Raw genomic sequence first — 12,882 nt, 5'->3', positions numbered from 1 at the left:
CGCCCCTTTTTAGGACTGCTGACACTGCCTCCAGGTGTCTAGTGCAGAGTACAGGACCCTCTCCACCTTTGGAGAAGGCGATGACCGCAGTAGGATACTTCCATTTGATTCCTACAGTACCCTCTGAGGAGAAACCACACCCTGATTGGCCAACACCACAACGTCGTCTGCCAAGTGGGCAGTGTTTTCAGTGTGGCCAGTATGGTCATTATAGTAGGGATTGCCATTATCAGCCTAATCACAAATTCTCATTCCCAAGAGGGAATATTAGAGGCAGATATGCTGCAAGGGGGGGACCGAGCAGACCACCACCACCACCACAATTTGACCCCAATCACTGGAGGAGCAGTGGCAGTCGGAGCCAATACGCCCCTTCATCACAATGACGCCAGGCTTTAATAGCCAACATACATGTCCCCAGATAAAGTGAGTTCACACCTATCAGAGAAGGTATCTGCGTACGTAGGACCTTACATTGCCACCTTAGTGAAGCTTGGACAGAACACAGTGTGAACTTAATATGAAACACAGTTTTAAATGGAACCACATTTAGTAAGACCATCCTTTAGGATGATCTCCTTATTCTGAGCCTTACTTTTATAGCTATTGCTTGCTTTACTGCAATATTCATTTCAGGACCAAGAAACTAAGATAAGAATTTGCTTACCTAGGATATTTGCGTACATAAGACTAGTAAATCCTTGCCAGCCTTCCCGATGTCTGTCATGTAAGCCGGAGTGACACGCGTTGCATACAGGAACCCCCGGTATATAAAATCCTCCGGTATATAAAATCCAAAAATAAATAGATATGTCTCTATAGACTTTGTCTGACTAATTACGTGCTGTCCCTACTATAGAAGACAGCAGCCGTGCACTGGGATCAGATGCATGTGGTCAGTCAGTTGTTATCTGATTGAGAACTTTTGTAGTGCCATCACAGATGTTTAACGCCCTAAAAGTAATAAGCTTGTGGACAGATATAACAGGTTGCTAGGCTTCCCATGTTAATGTATTTATTGGTCTTATTGTTTAAGCTATTAAGATTTATTTGTGTTACCATTTGCAGGTATATTTTTAGTGTAAGCATGTTTAGTATAAGTAAGTTAATTTTTAAACGGTACCATATAGTTTTAAGTTTTAAGTGTAAGTTCCTCTTTTCAATGTGAATGTATTTTTATTAAGGTGATCACCAAGCGCATGCGTTACCTTTCTCTTACAACATGTTATTTCCTTTCTGCTTTACACTGTACATTTGTGGTAAAAGAGGGATCAAGGGGGGGAGCGAGATACACCAAAATAAATCCCCTTTGCTCTCAACTTTACATACTGATTCTTTATTACGTTACTGACTTCACATTCCTTTAATACTGAACTTGAGTACTGACAAGAACATATATAGTGTTAGAATTTAGAGTCTGAGCTGCTGAATTATGATTCTGAGAGGAGAATTATGAATTTGAAAGGACTTTTTAACTAAAGAGTCAAACTGTATCTTAACAGAAAAAAAAAGGGAAGTTGTCTCTTGCAAACCTGCAGAGTACAGCTTATCTGTTCTGCCAGCACTAGCTGTGCTACGAACGGAAGAAAGAGAAAAAAAAAAAGGAGAAATAGTTTCTAGTTTAAAATGTAGCATATTTAAGTATTAATTATTTGATATTTGAGTTCTAATTATTTTAATTATTTGATATGACACATTGACTATAAGCTCAGAACATTATTGATTAAATTTATTTAATATTATTGGTTGGAAATCTATATGTACAATATTTGTTAAATTGATATTTCAATTGTATGCTAGTATTTACTTTTCAGGTCTTCAAGGACTTCTACCTTTTGGATAGGACTTCTACCTTTTTGACAGAATTCTGAACTTTTATTTTTCATACACATTTTTGAATTTTTGATTTTTGATCCACTTTTCTTTTGATACATTTTTGATACGAATTTTGAGCTCATATTATATGTTATCTGTTGTCTGTCCTATGTGAAGACGACATTGAATGTATATTTGAAGGATGGATGAGTGTATGTCAGTCCAGTGTGACATATGTTTAATGTAATGTCTGAAATATTTGTTATTTGTGGTTTAGCTTACCGCAGATGACTTTTCTTTAAATGCTTAATTTGCTTTTATGCTACTTTACCATATTAGGTATCTGAAACTATTAAAGAAGTACATATTCTCATTAGGCCGTGATGAATGAAAAGTTGATACATCTCACTGAAAGCGTGAAAACAACATTTATGGGACTCACTCCATTCTTCCCATCCCTTCTATGGAAGTCTCAGCCTTAACACAGAATTCATCTTCCACTCATCATTGAACTTTATTACTCTTGCTTGATTATATTTTGCCTTTATGTTGTTGTACTCTACATTAATGCAGTTCTCATGATTGTGTGATTCTTATTGCTCTGATCAGATTAGATCCATTCCCAATTATTGTCAGCTCTTTACACAAAGACTAACTGTTATGCATTGCACCACACTATGTTTTGTCAAATGTTAGTGATAATTGATTGCCATATACTCCAAGCCCATATGCCATTCTGCAAATGCCATGATTTGGATATCTATATACATCTACATACACCTACATGTTACACACCACATTAATTTAAAATACTAAGGTTTTGCTGCTATTCCCAGTTCACTCATATCCATTATATGATTAATTAAGATGATCATTCATCCCTAGGTCCCATAGATAACTGGTTTGACTTACCATCTATGATTTCATTATTGCTTTCCACGTTATATTCATCTCCAGTTGATATACTCTGCCCTTTTTAGTCCAGACTTGTTCAGACATCTGCGTGTCAGTGACAGACCGGCGCAATGTGCTGCAGCATAGTTTGTCAGTTCAGCCTTCACACCGTTTTTAGGCAGCTCATGTGAATAAGCTTCGCAGACAAATATGTCCTCTTCAATTCAAGTACATTTAGTGATTCTAGAGGTTTAATGTAGTCCCAAATGTTTATATAGTTATTCTTGGTGATTGAAGACAGAATTATGACATTCATTTGATTTCCCTATTCTTAAATATCACATTTAGTAGAGTTTGCAGATACCATCCCATTGGTTATAGAGATTTCTTATCCCTCATTCATATGGATGTCTCCTTCGACATCCTACTCCTAATTCAGATTTGAAGCATTTGTTTATATTCCCAAAATGTTCAAATGTATGGTAGGCTAAGACATAAGCAATAGTACTCCCAAGCATGGTTTTGCTTCTATTAATTAATTCTAACTATTGCTTCTACTATGTCTCAAATACTCTCAAGTTACTCTCATGTCACCGCAGTTAGACAACGTCTAATGATGAACATCTCCTTCTGAAGCTAATCTCCTTCTGAAACTAATGAATGAGATTTTCCAAGGGAAAAGATTGCATTTCCACAGAATTTGGTTTAATTGATGGGAAACACAGTTTAAAGTGGCTTACATTTCTAAGTGAGTTTGCAATGGTTAATTGTGAGAATGAATGAAGTTTGTTATTTTAATGGCCTACGACATCATCCTGCATTACTGTGAAGACAACTATGAACTCCTATACCATATTAAAGGAAGCCTTTCATTTACCAGCAGCAATGTTACTTCCTCAGGCTGTTATGCTTAACGATGACGGGTAAGCACCAGGTAGCAAATCATTAGGATTGCGTACCCTGGGCAACCTAAGACAGTGGCATTAACCCTGAGTAGAATGATGGATTATTGTTTCAACTATTCTAACCATTTATTCACAATCAATAATCAATCATTAAGTAGATCTATTGATTCATATGCTGCTAATAGGACCACATTACAGAATCTTGGATCAACTGGAAGAAGGCCAGAACAATACCTGAATGAAGAATGAATATGAGATTGAATGCCAATAAAACAAAGTACAAACTGAGTATGCCTGAACAATTGTGATTGTGATTGTGAGTGTGAGTTGTATAAAAATAATGATTCAACACCATAAAGAATATGGAAGCCATTTTTAACAGTCCAAAAGGTGGGTCATACTAAATTGATGCTATGACCATTACAATCCAGGAAATACAATCTCAGCCTTTTATTTGTGAATCGTTCCCAAACGATTCAAGGGGGGGAATGTATATAGGCCTTAAGCCTGAATGTGTATTTCCTGATTCTGCTGGCAACATATTTCACCACCATGTGCTTTGGCAAAGCTCATTACCGGAAGAAGGCAACACCCCAGAGACGGTGCCTGATTGGACAATAAAGCTACGTTCATAATTGGATATTAGAAGAAATTAATACACCCAGGATGTGCATCAATGTATTTCTATTGGACAATGAAAAAAGTTTAAAAGTCTCAACCCGAGCAGTCCAGAGCTGAGAAGCAAGCCTGATGCCCAGTTGCCACTGACCTGCGTCTCCAGAGAAACAACGACTTCCTCTTTCCTTGTTCCTCTTTCTAAATTGTCTATATTGTCTTTGTATTGCTATCAATAAATTTGCCTTTTAGATCATAAAGCTGTCTGAAGGTGCTATCCGAATACCCGCAGAAAACACATCTCATCTGAAGATCAAGTTTAACAAGTAAGAGAAGTGTTGGATGTATGAAGAAGAAACAAGAAATGGGATTATCTGCTTTCTTGGGAGGGTTTTGGTCCTGAGGAAAACATGTGGGAACCTGCCTCGAACATCTTAGATAAAAATCTTCTAAAATCTTTTCATGCATCCCACCCCAAGAAGCTGAGATCTCGGGGAAGGGGACTTAACGGAGGGGGTACTGTTACACCTGGCCAGCTGCGTTCGTGTCCCATGGCTGGCCACACTCACCGTGCTGTGCAGCTGACGTTGCTTCCTCGAAGACGTAGTAGACCCTCTAGAACGCTGCCGTGCCACAGATGCCAGGTGACTGACTGCTTAGGTGCACATTCGCATGGCAGCCGGGTCTTTAAAGGGCCAGCGGTGGGAAAACTCAGCAGCACCTCTGATTGACATCACAGAGCTGCCCCTACTTAAGGGCAGCTCTGCCTCTCACCAGTCGCCTCAGCAGCAGGTTCCTTGTGCCTATCCTGAAGCGAGCTCCTGCTTGTCTTCTGGTTTGACCTGGTTTGCCCTTCATCTCGTCTTGCTGTTTGCCGCCTGGACTGACTTGGATTGGATATCATCTCTCTCTTGCCTCCTGCCTGCCCAGACCTTGGATTGCCTCTCGTCTTGATTTTGCCGCCTGCCCTGACTTGGATTGGATATTGTCTCTCTCTTGCCTGCTGCCTGCCCAGAACTCGGATCCCCTCTCGTCTTGCTGTTTGCCGCCTGCCCTGACTTGGACTGTTCATTGTCTCTCTTGCCTGCTGGCTGCCCAGACCTCGGATCATCTCACTTGCTGTTTTCGATCAGCGCTGCCTGCTGACAGCGAGGACTTTGAGGGTTCTTCTTCAAAGGCTGCATCAATCTCATCTCAGCCTAAGGGTCCACGAGATTAACCCATGCCCCATCCCCAAGTCTTTGGTCTATTTGTGGCACATTTCCGAGTCTGGGCTTCAGACCAGCTCAGTCAAGGTTCACCTCAGTGCCATTAGTGCAAACCACCAGGGTGTCGCCGGCAGTCCCATCTCGGTACAGCCTTTAGTGGGTTGCTTTATGAGGGGTCTGATTCAACTGAAGCCCCCTCTTCGGCCTCCTGTTGTGTCCTGGGACCTCAATATTGTTCTAGCGCGGCTCATGTGTCCTCCCTTTGAGCCTCTATGCTCCTGTGACACAAACTTCCTCACCTAGAAGGTTATATTCCTAGTGGCGATCACTTCGGCTCGTAGTCAGTAAGCTTCAGACCTTGGTCACGTACCTGTCATACACGAAGTTATTTCCTAACCGTGTGGTCCTGTGTATGAACCCCAAGTTCCCCCATAAGGTTGTGACTGATTTTCACATCAATCAGTCTATTTTCTTGTCCATCTTCTTTCCGAGACCTCATTCTCACACGGGGGAACAGGCTCTTCATACTTTGGATTGCAAAAGAGCTCCGGCTTTCTATTTGGAATGCACAGCGGCTTACAGGCAATCCACTCAGCTCTATGTATCTTTTGACAACTACAGGCTGGGAGTTGTGGTGGGTAAACAGACTCTATCTAATTGGCTGGCAGACTGCACTGCCTTCTGCTATGCACAAGCAGGCCTTCAGCTTGGAGACCAAATCAAAGCTCACTCTGTGAGAGCCAAGGTGGCGTTGGTAGCCGCCTGTGGGAAGTCCCCGTCGCCAAAATTTGACGGGCAGCAATGTGGAGTTCCCTACACACGTTTGCTGCCCACTACAGCTTGGATAAGGATGGTTGACAGGACAGTACCTTTGGCCAAATTGTCCTCTGCAATCTCTTCCAGGTTTAGACCCAAATCTTCCTGCCTAAGGCCCCTGTTTAGAACCAGGCCATCTCCCTGCTGACCAACAGCCCCACAGTTGCTGTTGTGCCCGTTGGCATCTTGTTCAGTGACTGTTGGTCTTAGTTGTGTCGGGAGCAGCCTGGAGCTTGGTATTCACTACCATCCTGCTTGTCCTAGGAGTGTTGCATAGGAGGTGGACCCTTGGACCAAGCTGGGGTTGACACTACCCGTAGGAGAGATCCTACAGGTCCCTACTGTCAGCAGGCGGAGTGGGCTGACTGACGGAGGCCGGCTGGAGCTTCGCCAATACCAGCCCTAGTTCCCCGTGGGTTGAGCCTTTGGATACCGGGACTGGCTGGAGTTAAATGGGCCTCCATGTGTAGTCGTCGATGAGGAGACAGAGAGGTTAGCCCAGAGGTAGCAACAGTGAAACTGAAGAGTCTGTACTGGATGAGGTGGAGTCCCGGAGACCAATAGGAACCAAAGTCTGACAGGGGGCGCCCGAGCAAGAACAGGCCAAAGCCTGAAAGACCAAGTCCAGGACGAATACATTGGAGGCGTCATAGAACAAGCTGAAGTCAGGGCAGGCGGCAATCAAAGAGCGGTGGCAAGGCAAGGCTGAAGTCAAGTCCAGGAGAAAGACAATAGCGTGGTCAGGCGAAGCAGAGGTTTGGACTAGGAGATGATCAGTAGCGAGGTCAGACAAAGCAGAGGTCTGGGCTAGGAGATGATCAGTAGCGTGGTCAGGCGAAGCAGTGGTCAGGTCCAGGAGAAGATGAATAGCGTAGTCAGGCAAAGCAGTGGTCGGGTCCAGGAGAAGATCAGTCCAAAAGGTAAGCTGGGTAGCACTAACACAGGAACGAAGAAGACAAACCAGGAACAGGAACTTGAAGGGATCAGGAACCAGGAACACGAAGGAATCACCCGGAGGCAACGAAGTACACAACCAGCGTGGAGATCTGTTGCAAAGGTGACTAACAGGAGCTGAGCCCGGCCTTATATACCGGAGCCTCAGCGACGTTATCATCCGGGGCTGCAGCCAAGTTCCCGCCGCGAGCCCTTTAAAGGAAGCAGAGATGCATGCTCGTGCGTGCCTAGGGAGGGGCGCAGCACTGGATGGCGGCGTCTCTCCGCAGGCCCGCTGCAGAGCACAGGAGTCCATCGTAGAACCAGGAGTGCCGGGGACGGCCCGGGGATGGAGCCGGCGGCCTACAGCCGCGAAGGAAGTGGAGCCAGATGCTGGATTAGGCAGCAGAGGGTAAGAGGGCCTGGCCATGGGCCTGCCGTAGCCGGCACACGCAACAAAGAGAAAGCACAGTTGCTTACCTTAACAGGTGTTCTCCTAGGACAGCAGGATGTTAGTCCTCAGAAAACCCACCTGCCACCCTGCAGAGTTGGGTCATCATATGTTTTATTTTAATTATTTTGCTTGTATTTTTGCTATGTTATGAAACTGAAAGGGGGACCTCGCGTGGATGCACGGATAGAAGCGTGCTAGGCATGCTCAGTATACCAGACAAAGCTTGTAGGAACTTTGACAAACGTTTTATGTGACAGGCTCCATCTGATGATGTCGCCCATCTGTGAGGACTAACATCCTGCTGGCCTAAAAGAACACCTGTTACAGGTAAGCAACTACATTTTATCTACTTCTTTCTTCCAGTAAATATTTTTAATGTCCAGAAATCCCTTTCATATTTTCCCAAAATATGATTATTTTTATATTTGTTCATGATTCAGGTCATTTCACTGATTAGTTGCAATTAGTTTTTTATTTATTGATACTTTTGATTTCATATAGTTGGAGGTGGGAAAAACTAAATTTTGGAATATTTCAAATGTCCATAATTTGGAGGTGCAATTGGTTGGTAGACTGTCCTTTGATTCCCAGATTTCCTTGATGGTACATAGAATTTTTATGAAAGCAACTCAGGAGAATTAAAGGCTGGTTGAGTTTTGGGGCTTTTTGGATTGCTATCCAGGCATTGGTATGCCCCATATTTGATTACTATAATGGTTTGTTGATGGGATTGCCAGCGACAACTATGAAATGGCTACAAGTGATGCAAAATATGACAGCAACCTTGATGTTTGGGTATCGGAAAGGATCAGTCAAGACCTTTGTTAATGGAATTGCACTGGCTCCCTATTGAGGAAAGAATAAAGTTTAAGATCATTAATTTAATATTTAAAGTGAATCATAATGAGAGAGCAGAATAACTGGTGAATCTGGTACAAAGATATATTCCTGGATGGAATTTATGTTCAGCAAATGACCCTCTTTTTGTCATTCCAGGGGTTAAAGCAATAAAAAGAGAAGCCCTTCGTAGGAAGATATTTTCAATTTGTGGTCCAGCACTTTGGATTTCAGCACCATTGGAAATCAGGTTGGAAAGGAATTATTTATCATTCAGAAAAAATGTAAAGATATGGCTGTATTAAATTGAAAAAGCAAAATGATTTTAATGGTGAGGAGTTTTAAAATTTTTGTTTGATATGATTGATTCTATATGGTTTTATTATGTTGTGAACCACTCTGACTAGTTCTTCTATTGGGTGGTATTGAAAAGCTGATAAATAAATAAATACAGGGGCTAATGTAAAATATTTCTGCTCCATTCTGCGAAAAACAGCTGTTTTGCAGTCCTATTTCAAAGTGTTTGCAAAATATGTGTACACTGAGATCCACAATTCATTGTAGGAAAAATGTACTAGAAATTTAACTTACGTTTAATAAAATTAACCAAGGAAATATGTTCTGTTTCTTGTCTGGATTTCAGTTCACTCAGAAAATCTTTTAATGCTCTGTGGTCTTTCAGCTGTGTAAATAGTAAAAATATATGTAATGTTACCATGATGGAAAATAGGAATGTGCATTTATTTGAAACAAATGAATAAAAGGTAATGAATAGGAACCTATTAATTTCAATTGTGGGTCCACAAAACAAATAAGGGTCCCACAAATGAAACAAATATATTTGTTATGTTTCCCATTCATTTCTTTGGCCCACTGAAGTCTATGGCTCTGCTCTATCCAAATATTTATTTGTTTATTATTTATTTAAACAATTTTGTATGCTGCTACTTTCAGGAAAAGCTTGTCCTGAGTGGCTTACAAGATGCATATTCATAAATGTAATAAAAACTGACATTAAAACATAAAATACTGTACCATCATAAACATCAACATAAAGATGAGGACCAAGCTCAAAACACATTTCTAAAATATATAGTCTTCAGTTTCTTTCTAAATATATTCAAATCACGCTCAGGTTCAATTCCAAAGACAACTCGTTCCACAAGATTTGCTGCAATCTAAAATCCTGAGTTGAAGGTAAAAATAACAACTGGATCTTAAAGAATACCAGAGTATACCACGAAAGGTGTAAGTAAATATAGCAACTGGCCCTTTCCTGTGTGACCGCACTGCCTTGTCAGAACTGATTAAGAGCATGTTGGCAAGGAAACCACATACATGATAAATCACAGTGAAGCATTTTTCTAATTAGTCTATCTTTGCTACCGGGATCAAGTGACATTAATCCACTCCAACCATAAGGTCTGAGCATGTACAAGAAGCATTGTATTTCCTCTCTAGCTTTGGTCAGAGAAGAACATGTGCTTAGAAGCTCTTTCAGAATTTAAAAATAGAAAGGAAAATTAGTTTCTTACCTGATAATTTTCGTTCCTGTAGTACCAAGGATCAGTCCAGACTGCTGGGTTATGCCTCCCCTCCAGCAGATGGAGTCAGAGAAAAGCTGAAAAGCACCCCCTAGATATACCGGTGTACCACCTGCGATCCCTCAGTATATTTGATATCAAAGCAGAAGGAACTAAATAATCACTTCCGCCGAGAAACCAACCTTTTTAGCCCAACCACTGAGCAGATGAAGTAGTAACATTTTCGAAAGACAGAAACAACCCTGTCACCCTATATATTAAACTAGAAACAAACCTCAGATCAACTTATTGTATAATCTGCAGCAGCACTTGCAATTATAACTTGTAAGTGTAGATCACTGCAAAAGAATGAACCAAACGAACTGAGCGGACACGAGCGGACTCTCATAAAAATGACTTGGGCGGGCGTCTGGACTGATCCTTGGTACTACTGGAACGAAAATTATTAGGTAAGAAACTAATTTTTCTTTCCCTGTATGTACCAGGATCAGTCCAGACTGCTGGGATGTACCCGAGCCGCCTTAAATGGGGTGGGACCCAGAGAGTCCCACTCGAATCACGCTGCTCCCAAAGGACTCAGTCGACGGACCACGAACATCCAAGCGATAATGCCTTGCAAATGTATGCAAGGATTTCCAAGTGGCCGCCCTGCAAATCTCCTGGCAAGACACAAACTGGCTTTCAGCCCATGACGTCGCCTAAGAATGCAGAGAGTGAGCCTTAAGCTCATCAGGAACAGCCTTACCGCAACCAATGTATGTGGATGCGATTGCGGTCTTCAACCATCGTGCGATAGTTGTCTTGGATGCCTGAAGACCCTTCTTGGGGCCATTCCACAACACAAACAGGTGATCCGACCTCCGAAACTCATTAGTCACCTCCAAATACCTCAGGAGTACACGACGGACATCCAAATGCCTCAAGTCCCGACCTTGAGAAGACTTAAGCTCCTCCTCCGAAAAGGAAGGCAATTCCACCGTCTGATTAACATGAAAAGCCGATACCACCTTAGGCAAGAAGGAAGGAACTGTGCGCAATGACACACCTGACTGAGAAATATGCAAGAACGGTTCCCTGCATGAAAGAGCCTGCAGCTCCGAAACACGACTTGCTGACGAAATGGCCACTAGGAATACCGTCTTGAGAGTTAAATCCTTCAAGGAGGCCCTCTTAATAGGCTCAAAAGGGGCCGCACATAGACCACGGAGCACCAAATTCAAGTTCCAGGAAGGGCACGGGACCCTCACAGGAGGACGCAAGATCCTAACTCCACGCAAAAAACGAGCAACATCTGGGTGACACGCAAGAGAGGAACCTTCAACCTTACCCCTCAAGCAACCCAGAGCCGCCACCTGAACTCTAAGAGAACTGTAGGCCAAACCCTTCTTCAAACCATCCTGCAAAAACGTAAGGATATGCCCTACAGAAGTCTGTCGTGGCGAAATCTTTAAGTCACCACACCATGAGTCAAAGACTCATGGTGTGGTAAGTGTAGTCGAAGACCTGCACGCCCGAAGGAGAGTGGAAATGACCGCTTCTGAATAACCTTTCTTCCTCAACTGTCTCCGCTCATAAGCCAAGCCGCCAGACAAAAACGATCCGCCAGATCGAAAAATACTGGACCCTGTCGAAGGAGATTCGGAAGATGTCCTAGCCGCAGTGGCCCGTCCACCGCCAGATTGACGAGATCCGCGAACCACGGACGCCTTGGCCACTCCGGAGCCACGAGAATCACCAGACGCCGATGGGATTCTATGCGCCTTAACACCTTTCCCACTAGGGGCCACGGAGGAAACACACAGAGGAGGACGCGAAGAGGCCACGGAAGCACAAGCACATCCACTCCTTCCGATCTGTGCTCTCACCTTCGGCTGAAGAAACGCTCCGCCTTTGCATTTAGCCGAGTCGCCATCAAGTCCAGGTGCGGAACCCCCCAACGCTGGGTTATAAGATACATCGCCTGGGCCGACAGCTCCCACTCTCCTGGGTCTAGGTGTTGCCAACTGAGAAAATCCACCTGAACGTTGTCCACGCCTGCAATATGGGTGGCCGCTATCTGGGATAAATGACGTTCCGCCCAGGCCATCAACAATGACGCCTCGGCCACCACCAGACGACTTCTTGTGCCTCCTTGCTGATTTATATATGCCACCGTGGTCGCGTTGTCCGATAGAACTCGCACCGCTAGACCGTGTACCATCGGGAGGAGGTGAAGCAAAGCCAGACGGACCCTCTGGTCTCCAGACGATTGATGGACCAAGTGGCCTGGTGAGGAGACCACGTCCCCTGCACCGCTCGGGACTGACACACTGCCCCCCAGCCTGACAGACTGGCATCCGTCGTCACAACCATCCAAGGCGGAGGTTCTAAGTCCACCCCTTGCAGAAGATGGTCCGGGGTCAACTACCCAGCGAGGCTGGAACGGGCCAGCTCCAGCAATGGTAACACCATGTCATAATCCTCGGACCTGGGATCCCAACGAGAAAGGAGCGCTCTTTGTAAAGGCCGCATATGCACAAAAGCTCATGGTACCATCTCTAGAGTAGACACCATATGTCCAATGACCTGTAAATAATCCCAGGCCGTAGGCAACAGGAGATCCATCAGGTTCTGCACCTGTATCATGAGATTGACCATTTGCTGATGTGGCAGGAACACCTTGCCCACCAAAGTATCGAATCGGGTTCCCAAGAACTCCAACTGTTGAGTCAGTTCTAGCCGGCTCTTCACGAAGTTGACTACCCAACCTAACGTCTGAAGTTGCTGCACCACCAACCGAACCGCCCGCTTGCACAATGCCTCCGACTTTGCCCGGATGAGCCAATCGTCGAGATAGGGATGAACCAGTATTCCTTGATGGC

General features: G+C 43.9%; 1 protein-coding gene across 3 annotated transcripts in view; it reads right to left on the bottom strand.

Annotated features, from left to right (window-relative positions):
- Window positions 1-12,882, bottom strand: part of SLCO2B1 (solute carrier organic anion transporter family member 2B1) — a 360,204-nt gene that overhangs the window by 125,443 nt on the left and 221,879 nt on the right. For all 3 annotated transcript variants that reach the window (XM_029602065.1, XM_029602067.1, XM_029602066.1), the window contains one exon: window positions 9,069-9,159. In XM_029602065.1, the coding sequence (XP_029457925.1) occupies window positions 9,069-9,159 (91 nt within the window). The remainder of the gene's footprint in view (window positions 1-9,068; window positions 9,160-12,882) is intronic.

The sequence above is a fragment of the Rhinatrema bivittatum genome, chromosome 5, assembly GCF_901001135.1.
Source record: "Rhinatrema bivittatum chromosome 5, aRhiBiv1.1, whole genome shotgun sequence".
Lineage (NCBI taxonomy): Eukaryota > Metazoa > Chordata > Amphibia > Gymnophiona > Rhinatrematidae > Rhinatrema > Rhinatrema bivittatum.
This window is presented reverse-complemented; position numbering and strand designations above follow the sequence as displayed.